At 46.0% G+C, this 18,174-nt stretch overlaps 1 protein-coding gene across 3 annotated transcripts in view; it reads right to left on the reverse strand.

The window, feature by feature from the left end:
- The window catches only part of LLGL2 (LLGL scribble cell polarity complex component 2), a 908,486-nt gene that overhangs the window by 659,219 nt on the left and 231,093 nt on the right, over positions 1 to 18,174 (reverse strand). For all 3 annotated transcript variants that reach the window (XM_069654770.1, XM_069654772.1, XM_069654771.1), the window contains exon 4: positions 8,262 to 8,343. In XM_069654770.1, the coding sequence (XP_069510871.1) occupies positions 8,262 to 8,343 (82 nt within the window). The remainder of the gene's footprint in view (positions 1 to 8,261; positions 8,344 to 18,174) is intronic.

The following is an 18,174-nucleotide window of genomic DNA, read 5'->3' on the forward strand; positions in this document are numbered from 1 at the left end:
TCACCAAAAGCACTGGAAGGACTAGATGGGAGGTCTGCACGGATTTCTTTTTCATGCTCGACAAGCAGACGCCTACACTTGCCGGGCATTGGCGTTTCCAGAGTTATGTTCTTCTTCTTCATCAGTTTTGTCTGTTGCCCCAACCGTTTTCTTGGGTGGTTTTACCAGGCAGTCACAGAGGAAGTGACCTGCTTGGCCACAATATAAGCACAGCTGTTGTCTTCTTTTTTTCCCGTTCTGCTTTGGTAAGGGGACTTTGTAATCCACCAATTTGCATTGGCTCAGACTGTTCATGTGGTTTAGTCTGATTCTCACGAGGTCGTACGTAAACTGACCGTCCCTCTGATCTAGCTCGATACATTTTCCGATTCTGATGATCGAGTTGCAACGTCAGGACTATGTAGTCCGCACACCTCTCAGGGGGATTCACCACTTGCGCCAGTACATCCTTAAGTTCTCCACGTAACCCTCGGTAAAAGAGCGTAGTCCTCTTCTCCTCTGGCCAGTTGGTCTGGGCTACGAGATGATAGAAGTTTGCAATACAGGTTAATAGATCTTGACTCCCTTGTTGGAGTGACAACAACTCTTTATACAGAGCTTGTCCTGGAGTATGACGCGCAAACAAATTCTCCATCTCATGTTGGAAATTCCCAAAGTTCCGGAGTAAAGGGTCATCTTGGTTTACCAAAGGTATAGACCAGTCCGCCGCACTACCTCCTAAATACGAGAGTACAAACGCCACTTTGGCTTGGTCATTAGGAAAGGCTCCTGGTCTGCACAAGAAATGAAGGCGGCATTGGTTCATAAATATAGTGAACTTGTTTGGGTCCCGATGAAGCGTTAGGGAGGAGCTAGAGGCACTGCTCCAGGAAGAGCCACCTGAACTGGTGTTGATTGCTGTGGTGTGGAAGAATGAGGAGAATGGGTTACTCCAGGCAGCGGAACCTGTCCTGCTTGTGCTTGTGGCATTTGTCTTGCCAATTCCTCAGTTCTTTCTCGGGTTACAATAAGATCCCTCCGTAATGCATTGGTTTCCTGTCTTGAAGCATGTACTTCAGCCCGTAATTCCCCTAGTAAGAGGGCTAACTGATCTGTTTCTGAGGTTTCCATAACGTCCAGGCAGAGAGTTTTTGAGGCTTCACGTTCTGTTACGCTCACCTGGTCTCTGCGGAGATGTTGGGGCACGGTTGCAGCCCTCCCTGAACTTGACTCACCCCCTTTCAGGCCTCTCACTCGGTAGAAAAGCGATGAGCGGTGGTACGTGGTGATTCTGCTCCTGTGGATTATGGAAGGTAAGCTCTCCGTCCTGCTACTTCTGGCAGGGGCGCGTTGAATGGGATCTAGTTCCTTCACTGATCCCCGATAAGGATTAGTCCAGTCCAGCTGCGACTATGCTTCTCCTTATGATTGTTAAGTGTCTCTTCAGCTCTTCTGATTCGGTTTGTTATGTTAAATGTCTTTATATGTTGCTCCTTATGCCCGCAATAAGGTCTCTCTTCTGTTTTCTTCCTTTAGATGGAAATGCGGCCTCAATGCAGCTGTGAGACACGGCCGGATGGGAGATTGATGCTACGGCAACGTTCGACAGCAGGTAAGTGATGGTTTAAGGAAAAGTGTGAAGTATGGCGAAGCGTGACCTTAAACTGACTGTTTTTTCGATGTCTAACCTTGTCTTCTGTTTTTTCTTGCAGGCGCTGCTGTCGACGATGGAGCGTGTCGTGTTGCGGTGCCAAGATGAAGATTTCGGCGTTCCGGAAAGTGTAAAGATGAATGCTCGGTTCGCCGAAGAGATGTACAGGTAAGAACAGCTTCCTCCAGTTGGTAAGTATGCTGGCAGGAAGCAGGATGTCCAGAAAGCAGGGTCTTCAAAAGGTAAGCAGGTCTGACCTCAGGCGACGGTGAGCGTTACGCTGCTGGTAAGTGCAGAATAACACAAAGCATCTGTCTTGAGGCTCAGGGAAGCTTAAATAGCTGTGAATCCATTAGCAGCCACACCCAGGAATACACTTGGGGCTGCATAATGGATGGAATGTTCAAGGTTAATGCATCTGAAATGCTTAATGGATGGAATGTTCAAGGCTAATGCATCTGAAGTGCTATGTCTATAATAAAAGCTTTTTGGTGTTAAATGGATGTTCTTGTTTACTTTTGCTCATGAGCCTGGCGCCAAAGGTGCCAGGACAGGGCCCACCCAGGTCTCCTGTGCATGCGACCGCTGCATGCCTGTGCCCCTGACTTCATGACCATGACATGAACAATAAGTTGTAGCAGGTACCATAGATGAACAAGTTACTTCTTACCTTGTAACGTTCTTTCGATGGGATGTTCCTCCGATGTATTCCTCATCTTTGATAGATCATCTCCCAGCTTGCTGGCCGTGGAAAACAAATTTCAGTAGAGGGCGCTGGGCGTCGACGTCCCTCGAACCGATGTCCCTCGACGACCTCTGTATCGGCGCCGACGTCATCACGCCTATAAATAGACTCGCGCAGCGTCCGTTGCTCAGTTCCGTTTTGACGTTAACAGTTGTTTTACATGAATTGGTTATTGACCTTGAAGGAGCGTAAGATGCAACCACAAGGGAAGTATTACTGCGGGATGGATGGGAGGGGCGATTAGGAATACGTCGGAGGAACATCCCATCGAAAGAACGTTACAAGAAGTAACTTGTTCTTCAAAGGGATTGTGTCCTCCGACGTATTCCTTATCTTTGATAGACTCCCATAGCAGTGGTGTGTAATTGGAGGTGGGAGTAAAACGCCATGTTTCCTTTTAGGAATGAACCGAATGTAATACGGCTTTGCCAAACCTAGTCTCTTGACTAGAGGAGGAATCCAGGTTGTAAAATCTTGTGAAAGTATGTGCTGACGACCATGCGACAGCCGCACATATGTCTCGAACGGGAACCCCTCTTTGGAGGGCCGAGGAGGCTGCGATACCCTGGTTGAATGAGCCCCAAGATTTTGAGAAGGCTCTTTCCCTGCTAGTTTGTAACATTCCAGGATGGCCAAAATAATCCATCTGGAAATGGTTTGTTTTGTTATCAGTAGTCCTAATTTGTGCCCTGAGTAACCTACGAACAGTTGGTCTGCTTGCCTAATCCTAGCAAGTCTGCTGATGTAAAAGCTTAAAGCCCACTTTGGGTCCAGCCTATGTAGCCTTTCTTCCTCTTTCCCCGGATGGGGAGGCGGATATTTTCTGAGTGATGTGGAATTCAGAAACCACCTCTGGGAGGAAATTAGGCTTCACCTATAGGACAACTTTGTCTTTATGAAAAATTGTATAAGGGGGTTTACAAGATAGAGCTTGTAATTCACTCACCCTTCTAGCAGATGTTAAAGCCACTAATAAGACAGTTTGAAGGGTGAGAAATCTTAGCGAACAAGAGTGTAGTGGTTCGAAAGGAGTACCCATCAGGACATTTAAGACTAAATTTAAGTCCCATAAAGGAACCTGGAAAGGTCTTGGAGGGTAGACATTAGTTAATCCCTTTAGAAATTGTATTACTAAAGGTAATTTGAAATACGAAAGCTCCTCTGCAGTGCACTTGAAGATCGATAGCGCTGCGAGATAGCCCTTGATAGTGCCAACTTGAAGGCCTGAATTTGCCAAGTAGAGTAGAAAGGATAACACCGTTGGTGTACCACATGAAAAGGGGTTGATATTCTCTTCTCTACACCAGCTGCAAAATTTGTTCCAATGGCAGCGGTATAAAGACTTTTTTGCTGGCCTTCTGGCCGAAAGCAACACTTCCATGACGTCATCAGGGAGGTCCCAATCCTTGTTTCGCAACCTTTCAGAAGCCAGGTGTGAAGGTTGAGGGTTCTGATGTCTGGATGGAGAACCTGACCTCCCTTCTGTGAGAGAAGATTCTCCTTGAGTGGAAGACGAATTGGAGGGCAGATGGACATGTCCAGAAAGTCCGGGTACCACGTTCTCCTGGCCCAGTCTGGGGCAATTAGGATCATGGTTCTCCGGAATCTTCTCAACCTCCTGATCATTTGAGGAATGACAGGGACTGGTGGAAACACGTACAGGAGTGGAAACTCCCAGTCCACTACGAACGCGTCCCCTAGAGCTCTCGGGGGAAATTCCCTTGAACAAAACAGATCGCACTCTGTTGGTACTGGTGGCAAACAGATCCACTTGAGGGGTTCCCCAAAGGGCGAAGATCTCCTGAAGGACTTCCTGGCCTAGTTCCCACTCGTGGGAGGCTGTGCCCTGCCTGCTCAGAGCGCCCGCCGTCAAGTTCTTCTCTCCGGCTAGGTGAACTGCCGATAGAGAGATTCCTTCTTGAATTGCCCAAAACCAGAGCTGCATTGCCTCTCTGCACAGTGGCAGTGATCCTACGCCTCCTCTTTTGTTGAGGTAGTGCATGACCACTGTGTTGTCCGTCATTAGCAGGACATTTTTCCCCTGTATAGATGGCAGAAAAGCTTTCAGCGCTAGTCTGATTGCTCTCAGCTCTAACAGGTTGATATGTAGTCTGGACTCCGATGGAGACCAACGACCGCTGATGGTCAAGTTGTTGGTATGGGCTCCCCACCCCATTAGTGAGGCATCTGTGACTACTGTTATCTCCGGCCATGGTTGCCAAAACAGTTCCCCCTTCAAGATGTTTTTCTGGCAGGCCCACCACTGAAGGTCTCGAGCCATCTTGTCTGGAATCTGAAGGAGGTCTGTCATTCTCCCTGAGAATTGCGACCACCGAGTTCTCAGTGCCCATTGAAGAGATCTCATTCTCAGGCGAGCCTCTGGCACAAGGAAGATGCAGGATGCCATGAGGCCTAGCAACCTCAAAAAGTCGACGGCTGGGAGATGTTGGGCATTTTGAAACTTCGTGACCATCTGCAGAATATCTTGAGCCCTCACCTCTGGTGGCGAGGCTTTTCCCAGGGAAGTGTCCAGCACCACTCAATGAACTGGAGTCTCTGTCATGGTATCATCTGTGACTTCTTTAAATTGAGGGAGAAGCCCAGTTTGTGAAGGAAGTGGCAGACATAATCTAGCTGATCTGAGCTTGTTCCGAAGATACAGCTCTGATCAGCCAATCAGCCAGGTAGGGGTAGACGTGGATCCCTTCCCTCCTTAGACTTGTAGCCACTTCCGACATTAGCTTGGTGAAGACCCTCGGGGCGGAGGTCAGCCCAAATGGCAGAACTCGAAATTGATGAGAGCCGCCAATTGCGAATCTCAGGTATTTCCTGTGTTTGAGATGGATTGGCACATGGAAATAAGCATCGAGGTCCAGAGATACCAGCCAGTCCTGTAGCTGGAGAGCCTGAAGGATCTGAGAGAGAGTTACCATCTTGAACTTGTCCTTCCTGAGGAACTTGTTCAATTCTCTTAAGTCCAAGATAGGTCTCAGTCATCTGTCTTTCTTCGATATGAGAAAGTAGAGGGAGTACCAGCCCTTGTTCCTCTCCGCTACAGGTACCGGTTCTATGGCACCTTTCTCTAGCAGGTCTACAATTTCCTGCAAGAGGAGCGGATCGGAACTTTCAGAGAGCTGTTCCCTGGTGGATGACTGAGGGATGCGTAGAAAAGGCAGGTAGTAACCTTGGGCAACTGTCTCCAAAGCCCAAGCATCTGACGAAATAGCCTGCCATTCTGTCAGATGTTGAGTTAACCTGCCCCCTACTGGTGTTTTGTGAAGAGAGTCCTCAGAGCAGTTTGGAGGCGGCTGATGCAGATGCCGAGGGTAAAGAGGCACCTGCTGCGGCTTTTGTTTTTTTACCCCGTCCACCTTGGGTGAATTTTTTCGGACCCCTTTGAACCGGCTGTCCTCTGCCCTTTCCGAATGCGGAATAGAAGCGAAAGGACTTACCTCTCCAAGAGGTTCCTGAGGGGCGATATGGTGTCTGACGGATTGCAGCTCCTACAGATTTTGCTGCTGCCTTTGATGTTTGTAGTTTTTCTAAACTGTCATCCGCCTTCTTACCAAACAAAGAAGAGCCGTCAAAGGGCATATTCAAGAGTCTGCTTTGCACATCTGGAGCAAAAACAGACTTTCGCAACCAAGCAAATCTCCGGGTTGTTGTACTTGCCGCCATGGCCCTGCTGATGCTGTCAGCAGAATTGGACAGTTTGAAGGGATTCGCACATAGCGTCTTTACCATCCTTGATGAGGTTTAGGAACGCTTCCCTTTCTTCTCCCTCCGGGAGGCAGCCAGCCGCTGAAGCACACTCTCAAAGTGTGTGGCTGACCTTGCGAGCGCACAAGTAGCTGGATTTCAACGCCATGCTACATGCGGAAAATACTTTTTTGACTAGAGTCATATCTCTTATCATCCCTGTCCTGTGGAACAGTAGGGTAAGCCGATTTACTACCTGCTGAAGTAGCTGCCTGAACAACCAGACTCTCCGGAGTTGGGTGTTTGGATAAATATTCAGGGTCAGCAGAAGACACCCTATATTTAGCTGATAATTTTTTGTTAACCGCCGGGATTACCTCAGGTGTTTCCCAGTTTGCCAAAATTCTCCTTTGTAATGCCGCATGAAATGGCACCACAGGATCCTTCTGTGGTCTTTTGACCAAGATGTTTGTGAGGTCGTCTTGCTGAAAAGCAGGTGAGGGTGTGGACCACTCCATAAACTCTATTATCTTTGCCATCAAGGTTCTATAAGGGGTTTCAGCATGTTCCCATGGGTCTGGTGTGGCAAATTCCACTTCTGGGGAAGTGTCCAACCCACTTGCTTCCTCTGTAGGGATTCATGGAGGTCTTTCAACCTACCTTCCTCAGAGGTAAATTCCTCTGGTGAAGGAGTTGCAGATCCCTGCAACTCAAAAGGTCTTTCCTGATCCGAATCCTCCCCTTCTTCATAAATAGAAGATAAGACTCTGGAGTGATCAGATCTTGAAATGGTATAAATCCCATTTCCATAGCAGATGGAGCCAAATTCGTCATGATTGGCTGAGAAAACATTGACGTCGTTGACGCGGACGTTAAAGGCTTCAAAGCCATCGAAGCCACGAAAAAGACATCGAGAAAGGTGGTAGAGGCCTCGATGAACTCGAGAGTATCGGGATTCTACTCGAGGTTGTCAACGACATTCTCGTGCTCGAGGCTCTGGGTATGGCCGTGGGTTTATCGTTTCACGGCGTCGACGAAGACTGCGTCGAAGACGGCGTCGACTCGACTGACCTGTGCGTCGAAGAACCCTTCGATAACAGCGTCGACGACGCCGATCTTTGTGTCGAAGGGATCTTCGACGACGGCGTCAAAGACGCAACTTTGCCTTTACTCGAGAGTTTGCAACGCTCTCGAGTGGCTTCTTTCGCCGGGTGCTGCGACTCGCGGCTTTTTGATTTTTCGGGTCTTTCACCCAGGGTATCACCCTCAGCAGTCTTCGAGGGGGTCGAGGCCGCTTTCTCGAAGACGCTTAGCATCTTTTTCCTGAATTCCTCCCACTCAGCCTGAGAGCTATGTTTTGTGGGGCAGGAGACCCTTTTTGGGGAAACAGAAGACAAAGACGAGGGGATCTTCGACGTCTCTTTTTTGAATGCTTAGATATCGAAGAGTGATGGGAACTGCTTCGAGACCTAGAACGAGAATGTCTTTTATGATGGCGAGGAGACGAATGTCTCGACTCCGCTGAGGAAACTTTTGAAGAAGTTTTAACTGCCTTACCTCTCTCGAGCTTCCCCTTACGCTCCTTCAAGGCTTTCGCCGTCATGGACATGCAGTCCTCGCACTCCGAACAATGGTGCTCGATTCACAGGCACCATAAACAGATCCTGTGAGGATCCGTCAACGACATTTTCTTTCCACAGTCTCGACATTTTTTGAAGCCGGACCGTGGAGTCGTCAGTTCGGGTGAGGAAGCCATCGAGTACGAGCCGGTATTCACGAGGAATAATGATATATTTGATGAAGAACTGAGCAACGATATTCCGAGGCCACACAAAGCACGGAAAAACGGAACTGAGCAACGGACGCTGCACGAGTCTATTTATACGCGCGATGACGTCGGCGCCGATACAGAGGCCGTCGAGGGACATCAGCTCGAGGGACGTCGACGCGCAGCGCCCTCTACTGCAAAAAAAAACTGAGGCCAGCAAGCTGGGAGATGATCTATCAAAGATAAGGAATACGTCGGAGGACACAATCCCTATACATGGTGATTCAGGTAATCAGTGAGGCAAAGGTTGATGGCAATAGGTATTGTTTGGGACAATGCTGGGGTGTGAATATGTGGGGCAATTGGTAATAGAGAGTTGCAAGACATTAAGAGATTTGATCCCAGGGCCATACACTCACCTGGTCAGGGATGAAGCAGATTTGCATCACAGCATTATTTTCCTCGTGCAACCCCATAAATTCCACCCCAGGGGTGCCATATCTGAGAAAAGCAGGTAAGGAAACAACAGATAATTTCCATTACATTACACATGTTCATCTATGACACACACCAACCCCAATTGAAGCAGGCCAAGAGGAGCTGAGAACACAGACTGACTGAGGCTAGGGGCATTCACGCAGTGAAGATAAAATACAGCAAACTATTTGTCAGACACCAAATCCGTGCGTATAGTGACTATACAAAGGCAGGACAAACTCAGGTACTAGTCCCTAGTGTAACAATAGAATGGCATCTTCCCAACTGGCACAGTTCAAGTCTTTAGTAAAGGCGATAATCGAAGATCAGGCTACATGAACAGCTACATTTCTATACACACCCTAAACATAACTTTGAACACAAGACTGCTCAACAACAAATCGAGTTGGGGTGTTAAAGAAAAGCATTACTGATTGGCTACAGAAAACTAACAAAAAGTAGTACATGCTTACATTACAGACATGTACCATTGCCATATACACATCAGACGCTGTTATAGCAGTGACACATGTACCGCAAAGACACAGGTAAATGAAAGACAAAGAAATATAATACATGCACACTGATGCAGTTTGTACTGCATGCACACAGTATGCACAAATATCCAAGCCACAGGCTTCTGTGTGAATTCAATGGCTTAAGAACTGTGCCATCCTAGCATACAATATGTGATTATTGCATTGCAAATTATCAAAATCTGCAGTTTGGGAATTTTTGCAGCAAACTAATATGGTGAAAATCTATTTTCACTCTTTCGTACAAGACCACTCTGAAAAAGGCTTCTGTAGCACTTTGGCTCCCAGAGGGTCATGTAACTGATATTCATTTTAGAGGTATTGTTTGGCAACAATCTCCTTTTCCAGAAGATCCTGTGCACCATCTGAAAATCATGCTAGCAAAATGAAGCTCCCTGGGCCTCCGCACCCAGGACCCTGGCCTATCCTATTGAGTCTCCTCTGTGCATCCAGCCCAAGGTCCAACAGCAGCAAAAGTTAATTTCCAGTATTGGACGGCTGGGTCCTGAAAGGACCTAGGGACAGAACCCCTGTGACGAGCTCACCCTTTGCCGTACTCCTGCTTCCACACATAGGGAATCCTTCCACCCATTGATTATCCACTCAACACAGAGGTTCTGTTAACTCACATGACCAAGAAAGATTAAGATTTTGGGCCGGTTGAATGTCTTTTGGTTACCTATAGCCCCATTCTAGCCAGACTGCAAACATACACCTGCTTCTTCTCAGCCAACCATGCGTCCCCATACCGTCACCCACTTTATTCCTGGCCGCACCCTTTCTTCACCACCTTCAGTTGCATATTTTATCAACTCTCCATCACACACCTTGACTTCGCTCCATTCCTACTTGTACTCCCTCTGATCCTTCCCTGCTCTCCTAACCTTCAGCCTCCAACTTCTGCCATTCTCTCCCATTTTAACTCCTTACCCCCTGCACTCACAGCTCTCAAAAATTACGTCCTGCTTCTCCCAGAATCTCCAACCTCCTCTATCCGCCTTCGCCTACCGCACATAATCTGCTCATCTCCATAACCCCCTATCACTCCTTCACTTGCTCTTGGAATACACAATCTCCCTGAAACAAGTCTTCCTACATCAATGACCACTGAGACTTCTCACCCTCACCTTTCACTTCTTGCCATCACAGACACAAGAATATCACCTCTTGACTCTGCTACACTAGCAGCTCTCCAAACGGACTCAGTTACCTTTTCCCACTCTCTCGATTTGTTGGGAAGGGTGGGGGTGTGGAGTTCCTTATCAAAAGGGCACTAAAAACTTGCCCCCCCCAACCTTTGTTGGACATTGCCTCTTCCGCTTTTCAATATGCCACTATTTGTCTCCTTCCTCCTACTCATCTCTTCTGGCTCTGTATTGACCACCCCACCTCCTTCCAGTCCTCGCTACATCTTCACTGATCTGAACCTTCTTCTCAAGTCACTTCCTACTGACATGCCCATTGTCATGCTGGGAGACTTGTACCTTTCCAAGCCCTTTGCAGCCCCCCGACTTTAACTTAACTCCCTCCTATCTGACCTCGCCCTCCACAACCAGTTTACCCACTCTGGTGGAAACTCTTGACGTTGCGTTTCTCTCTCCACTCTCCATTGACCGCTCTCTTTCAGATCTCTACATTGTTCACTTTAACATGTCAGTCCCTCAGACTTACCTTGATACAAGGGCCTGTCTCTCTCCCCTATTCATGCCTCTTCCATGGACCATACTTTCTCCGATTTTCACTATGCACTAATGACTCCCTTTCACCAATAATATCCTGCGCACACATTCACACCTTTCTGTCCCTGTGCTCAGCCCTGGATCAACTGAGATTCAGACCATCAAAAACATGTGCTGTGATGTATGGCACTATGCAAATCACGTACCCCTACCCTACAAAAATTCCCTTACTGTACATGTAACCTATGACCATATTAAGCTTCCACACACCAACTTGCACTTAATCTTCTACAAATCTAATCTTTTGCATCTGCATTTCCCTTACTTATTTTACATCATTTATATAGCGCACTGTGGCCCCTTAGGCATAAAGGCGCTAAACAAGGACGAACAGGATACAAAACATAACATAACATCAACCAGGATAAGTTCTCCATAATGGTTTCTAGCGAGGCGGTCCATAGAATGTATGCAAATAGATATGTTTTCAGGTCTTTCTTGAAAGTCTCCAGAGAGCTTTGGCGTCTCAATGAAAGAGGAAGTTGATTCCAAAGTTTTGGGGTAGCGAAATGGAATGCTCCTTTCTCAGCCGTTGAAGTTCTACTCCTAGGAATTGTGAGTAGATTCTGACCCAATTATCTTAATTCTCACCCAAATGCTTTTTCTATAATGACTTTCTGAAGGTAGTGTGGCATATTGCCTTGTCTGCTTTTATAGGTAATTGTCAGGATTTTGTACTTGATCCGTGCTTCCACCGGAAGCCAGTGGAGAGATTGCCTAGCCTCTGTAACATGGTCTCTCTGGGTCAGCCCCAAGACCACTTTGACCGCCCTATTCTGCATTAACTGTAATCTTTGGAAGTCACATTTTTTTAGACCTACTAATAAACTACCACAATAGTTTATTTTTGCACCAATTATGCAATTGTTTCTGAATTTGCCTGTGAAATTAGCGGCCTGAGGTGGTGGAGTAATTTAATGTAGTATGCTGAATCCGAGATTACACTAGTGACATGATTTGTCATAGACAACGATTGATCTAGTGTCACTGTTAGAATTTTAAGTTTTGATACCGGCTTCATATGGTCCGAACCCAACCTAAAGGATTGAAATTTGCTATCCAGCTTGCTGATGGCCACGGAACTCCCTATGATCATCAGTTCCATTTTGCTTTCATTTAATGCTAAATTTTTATTAAGCATCCACATTTCCATTAGGTTGAACACTCTGTTTAACTCTGCCTCATCTCGTGAATGGCAGCCAGTGAGTGGGACGACACACTGCGTGTCGTCCGCATAGTTAGAAAATATGATCCCTTCTGCCTCTAATTGGGCAAAGAACAGTACCATAAACAGATTGCAAATACTAGGGGAAGTGCACGCACCCTGTGGTACCCCAAAGAGAACCGGAATGGGGGAAGCTACCGTAATATCTAAACAGACTCTGCTGTGCCTGTTCTCCAGGAACAACATTGTCCATGGGTGAGAAATTAGCTATCTCCGATAGTCTGGATTTCAATATATTATGGTCGATCGAGTAAAAAGTCACAGACTGATCAAGAGATACTAAGAGAGAGAGAGAACTTTTATCCACACAATCTAAGAGTTTGGACTTAAGGTCAAGAAGTGAAGTCTCTGTTCCAAAACTACTCCTAAAACCGGATTGGTGTGCATTCAGAATGGGGCATTTATTAATCTGTTCTGAGATCTGTATATAAGCTACCTTATCCAGAAACTTTAGTAAGAAAGGTATGTTAGAAATTGGGCGATAATTCAAAGGATTTTCCTTATCCAAACCTGCTTATTGAAGGATAGGTGTTACCATTGATTGCTTCAAGTCGTCTGGTACCTTACCCTCTCTGGGAGATGTATTTATAAACTTACATATAGATTTAATAAGCAGCGGGGGACAAGTTTTTTAATTAGGCAGGCACATGAGTTCCCATTGCATCTAGAAGGTTTAACATTTTCTATTATGTTCTGGAGTGTTTCCTCTGTAATTGGAAAAAAGTTAAATTGAGCTACTGTGATTTCGGTGTTCATAGGTGTTTGCTGTGAGGAACAAATAGCATGTAACAAATTCTTTCTTTCTAACATCCCTTTTCTAATTCCTAGGAGTTTGTCTTACATACCATTTTGTATGCGCTGGCACCATGCCGAATCTCTGATCTCCATTTGGTCTTCTGGCGGAGGGGTTGCTGCCTGTTCTTTCAATATTTTAAAAATGTCCCTGATATCCGATGTGGCATTCACAATACGTGAGTTATGAAAATTACTCTTAGCGGCCAGCACCACACTTTTATATTCCTTCACTACTGTCCTATACGATTGAAGGGATATCAGAGTGGGATCAGTTTTCCAGGCGTAATAAGCCTTGGCCTTTGCCGGTTTTATGCTTTCTCAGCTCCTCTGTAAACCATGCTTGATGTTTTTGGTCAATGTTTTTTTTTTCTTTGGTTTCAGTGGAGCTAGAGTATTAGATATGCTAGCCATACTGCTAGTCAGGCAAGCAGACATGTAGTCCTACAAATGCACATGTGCAGTGAGAGAAGTACATAAATAGAAGGGGCAGTACGGATGGGCAAGTGCTCATGAGAACCCAGGAGGGAAATGCCAAGGGATGACAAGGTGGGACACCACTGGCTAACTACTGGAGCAGAGGAGTCCCAAGGGTGGGATGCATCTGAACCGTAACATCCCTTTAACAAAGTTTTTTCTGTCACTTTAATAGATTTTTAGAAGTGAAAATGTTTCATGGTGTTACATCACTGTATACAAGTTAATAATACCTCTTTTCATATATATGAAAGAACTAGAAACCTCCCTTAAGAAACATTTTTTGCAACATGTCGTTATCAGCAGCGCATGCTGCGGATGCAAATCATCATTCAATTGCCTATGGCATAAGGCTCCACCATGACCCCCAGCCGAACCAAACCACCCCTATTATTTCAATTACACCTACCCTGCATCCTAGCCCAGTGTCCACTATACCCTAATAATGTACCAATGGCCAGTGCTCATGGCTTGCAGCCATGGCCAGTCTCCAAATCCATGGGGCATGGGTTTTGGCCATGCCGCATTCCCCAATAAGCAAATCAGAGTACACATTTGCATTTATCAAGGGCCAGGCCTACTCCCCAGACACCAAATGTAGATCACTAGTTTTTCTACTTACATTGTTACACTTTGGAAAAATAAAACACAAGGCATATTTCCAAAAACATGCTTTCAGTTCCTTGCTAATGCTCATCGCGCATGTTTGTTGTAATCTAGTCCACCACATCAGGCAGTAACCGCAAGCAGAATATTTTTTCCCCATTCAAACTCACCGCTTCGGCCATGCCGCATGCCCCAATAAGCAAATTACAGTACACATTTCTCCTTGCTGACGGCCAGGCCCATTGCCCAGACACCAATGTTATATCACTGTGTTGTGTACTTACATTTACACACTTTAAAAAAAAAATAAAACAGGACATATTTGCAAAACCATACTTTCAAGTTCTTGCTGACACTCCGTGTGTTTATTTTCTGCGATCCCATCCAGCACCTCAACCTGTCCCCACAAGTAGACTTTATTTTCCCCATTCAAACCTAGCCCTATTTCGAAAAACGTTACCACATAGCCGGTCCCTGGTGGCCATGCCCATTGCTGGTCCCTTTGGGTCATGGCCAGTAGCCAGATTGTCCGGGTCATGGCTTTATGCCATGACCCGGATAATCTGTTCACTGCCCATGGCCACAGGCTATACCTCAGTCACCCATGGAATAGCACTATTTTTTGTACCTCCATTAGGACACTTTTCAAAAAATAAAGCGTGGACACATTGCAAAACCATGCTTTCAAGTCCTTGCCATTGTTCCTTACACGAATTTGCTGCAAATTCACCCATGTTTTATTTTTTTAAAAGAGTCAAAACGTACGTACATACAATAGTCATAACTTAGCCCCCACTTGACAAAATCTATTCAGACTTAGCACAAACATTCAAGGTTGGGACTATAATCTTTTTGAAAAAGTTTGTCCACATTCGTCAAACGGCAACAAAGTTATAAGCCATCTGAAAATGTTGAGACACACCCCTCTAATTTTACCCCCTCTGGACAAATTCCGACCAAACCTTGCAAAAACATTTATATCTATGTCTAAAATCCTTTTGCAAACTTTTGTGCAGTTTCGTCAAATGGCACCACATTTATAAGCCTTTAAAATATTTTGGAACCCTCTGCCCCCACTTTATTTTGTTCCCTCTTGACAAAACAGCACCACACTATGTGGAACCATTCAGAGTCAGGTCTAGAATGAAATTCCAAAATGTCATGCAGTTTCATTGAGAGTCACCAAAGGTATCAGCCATCCAAAAACTGCTTTTCACCAACCCTGTAATGCAGAAATAGGCACAGATACCCCACATCATCTCAGTTGTTCGCGAACATCACAGGACTGCCTGTACATCAGGACTGTTCGTGGACGTTGGATTTGAAAAACACTCGTTTTTGGGGCTTTTTAAAGACCATATCCCAACCCATCCTCACCACAACGGTCCTCTCCAGAGATTGTTTCATTAGTCTGACAAGTGCAATATTGTGTTTTTTAATATGGTTTTCCTGCGATGTTCGCGGACAACGGGTGCTGTCCGCAAATCCAACATGGGCGTTTCCAAAAATCTGACGCACCTCACGCTTTTAACCATCCAATCAGCGGGTGCATCCAATGTCTGCGGCCATCACAACGTCCTCTGGGACAATCAGAGGACTGTCCGTGGACCAAAACCAGATCTCACTTTCGGGACCAAGCTGTCGCTCCTGCCGCAAATTTGGTGAAAATACGTCCAGGGGTTTGGGCTGTAGGTGTGAGCAAAATTATTTTCCCATTGAGTCTATGGGAAAACCCCACACATTTTGCCCCTCTGCATGCACCCTCACCAAACCTTGCAGAATCAGTCTGATGGGGCCATATCGTTTTTTTGCAAAGTTTTGTGAGGGTTCGTCCAGGGGGGCGAAGTTATAAACCGCCCAAAAAGTGCTCTTCCTATTGGTTGAGCAATTTAAAGGAGGACTAATAAATGCAAGATCCCTGATAGCACATGCCACAGATATCTGCGATCTGATAGTGCTTGACAATCTGGCCTTCATCGCCATCACCGAGTCCTGGCTGCACAACGCAGCAGGACCCCTACTCTCCTTAGCCATCCCAGAAGACTTTACTATATTCAGGCAAGATAGAACCAACACGCGCGGCGGTGGCATTGCCATCATCGCAAAGACCAGCTTAGATATGAGAATCTCACCTACAATAGCAGCTGACTTATGCGAATCACTCACTATCAAACTTCCACTAGCTAGCTCCCAAACCTTGACGATCCACCTCATCTACAGACCACCTGGTCCCTTAGGGACCTTCGAGGAGGATCTACATAATTCACTCTCCAATAACCTTAAAACCTCTTCACAACTACTTGTCCTAGGAGACTTCAATCTGGGCTTCAATGACCCTTCAGATAAAAATGCCACCATTATTGCCAATTCCCTTTCAAATCTGGGCATGACGCAAAAAACTCTTGAACCTACACATAATAAGGGAAGAATCCTTGATTGGCTAGTAGACTACAATTGCACGGCCAATATCAAAGCTATTATCCCTCAACCTTGGACAGACCACTTCTTCCTGTCATTTGAACTATCTACCTCCAGACCACCTTCACTAGCCTCCATCATGGCCCCGCCATGCCCAACAAGAAACAAAAAGAGCATCACCAGAGACAAAGTGATCCCGGCCATCCTACCTACACTTAACGGATTAGCAGATCATCTAGACCCAGAAACACTAGTCAACGAGTACAACAAAATTATGCGAACTACCCTCGACAACATCGCACCTTTGAAACTTAGAAAAGGTAAACCCAAATCTCACCTAAATAAATGGTTTACCCCCGAACTAAAGGATTTGCGACTACTTATGAGGAGCTGCGAAACAGCTTGGAGGCTCACCCCTTCAGTAGACCATAAAATGAAACTAACAGAAATCTCCTCCCAATATAAAAAAGAAATCCATCTGGCCAAACAGAACTCCTTTAATAAGCGGATCTCCAACGCCAACTCAAGCATGAGGGAACTTTTCACCATCCTCAAAGAACTAGAGTCACCCATCCCCATTCCGGACACTTGCATCAAAGACAAAACTTGGTGCTCCAACATTCAGCTAGCCTTATCCAATAAAATCTCCCTACTCCAAACAAAAACAACCAAAATGAAAGCCTCCCTTACTCATCATCCCAAGACTAACATCCTCATTACAGACCATACCCCAAAGACCCAGGACACAGCCACACGGTTTATGTTTTCCAAAACATCGATTCTCGAGGTGGAGAAAGTCATCCTCTCTCTTAAGCCGTCTAACTGCCAAGGCGATTCTTGCCCTGCCCAGCTTATAAAAGACGCAGCTAGAGACCTCTCCCCGTTTATTGCCAAACTCGTCAACTCCTCATTCGCGTCCGGCACGGTACCCACCAACTTAAAACAAGCCTGGGTACTACCATTGCTTAAAAAGCAAACGCTAGACCCTCTCATACCCACAAACTACCGCCCCATTACAACAGTCCCCTTCCTGCTCAAAATCCTGGATAAAATCGCCTACAATCAAATCCAAAGTTTCCTGGAACAACATAAACCTTTAGGAGAGCGCCAATCAGGATTCCGTCCACAACATGGTACAGAGACTGCCCTTATTAACCTAAAGGCACAAATAGATGAAATAAGAGATAAAGGTAAAATGGCTCTCCTCTTGCTGCTGGACCTCTCGGCGGCATTCGACCTTGTAGACCATGGAGTACTTTGTAGCCATTTAGACTCAGCCGCACATTTTTCCAAGGATGCCATATCTTGGATTGAATCCTTCCTCAGTGATAGGACCATGAGGGTGTTCTCCCCTTCGGCAGCGGCGGACCCAATCCCCATCCGTTGTGGAGTTCCTCAGGGCTCATGCGTCTCCCCGACTCTCTACAACATATTCACTAAGCCCCTTTTTGATGTTCTGGACCATCTTGGTATCACCTACACCAACTATGCAGATGACACCCAGATTCTCCTCCCACTTTCCGGGGACTACAACAAGGATTTGGCCTTGGTGAATAGGGTGTATATCATCGTCCAGGCATGGATGGCAACCCACGGTCTATGCCTGAACGATGACAAAACAGAGTTGCTCATCCTAGGGACACATTCTAACATACAGAAACTCAGTCAGGACTATACTTCATTTGAAATTGACAGGAACACTATCAAGGTTTCCAAAGATGTGAAGACACTTGGCTTCTATCTGGATGCCACCCTCTCTTTTGACAAGCAGGTGAAGTCATTGGCATCTGCCACCGCCTACACATGCAAGCTCATTAGAGCAGGCAAGCACTTTCTCTCCGATAACAACTGCCTTATCCTAGCGAGAGCATTAATCCTTTCGAGGCTTGATTATTGTAATGCCCTCTACATTGGAGCTAATAAATCCATTATCCGCCGACTGCAAATTCTTCAAAACAATGCCCTACGAGCCGCCCTTGGTGTACCTAAAAGATCACATATTTCAAACATCAGGCGTCAAAACAACTGGTTGTCCTCCCAAAACAAAATCCACCTTAAAGTT

This window comes from Ambystoma mexicanum, chromosome 3q (assembly GCF_040938575.1).
Source record: "Ambystoma mexicanum isolate Mex_15411 chromosome 3q, UKY_AmexF1_1, whole genome shotgun sequence".
NCBI classification, from domain to species: Eukaryota; Metazoa; Chordata; class Amphibia; order Caudata; family Ambystomatidae; genus Ambystoma; species Ambystoma mexicanum.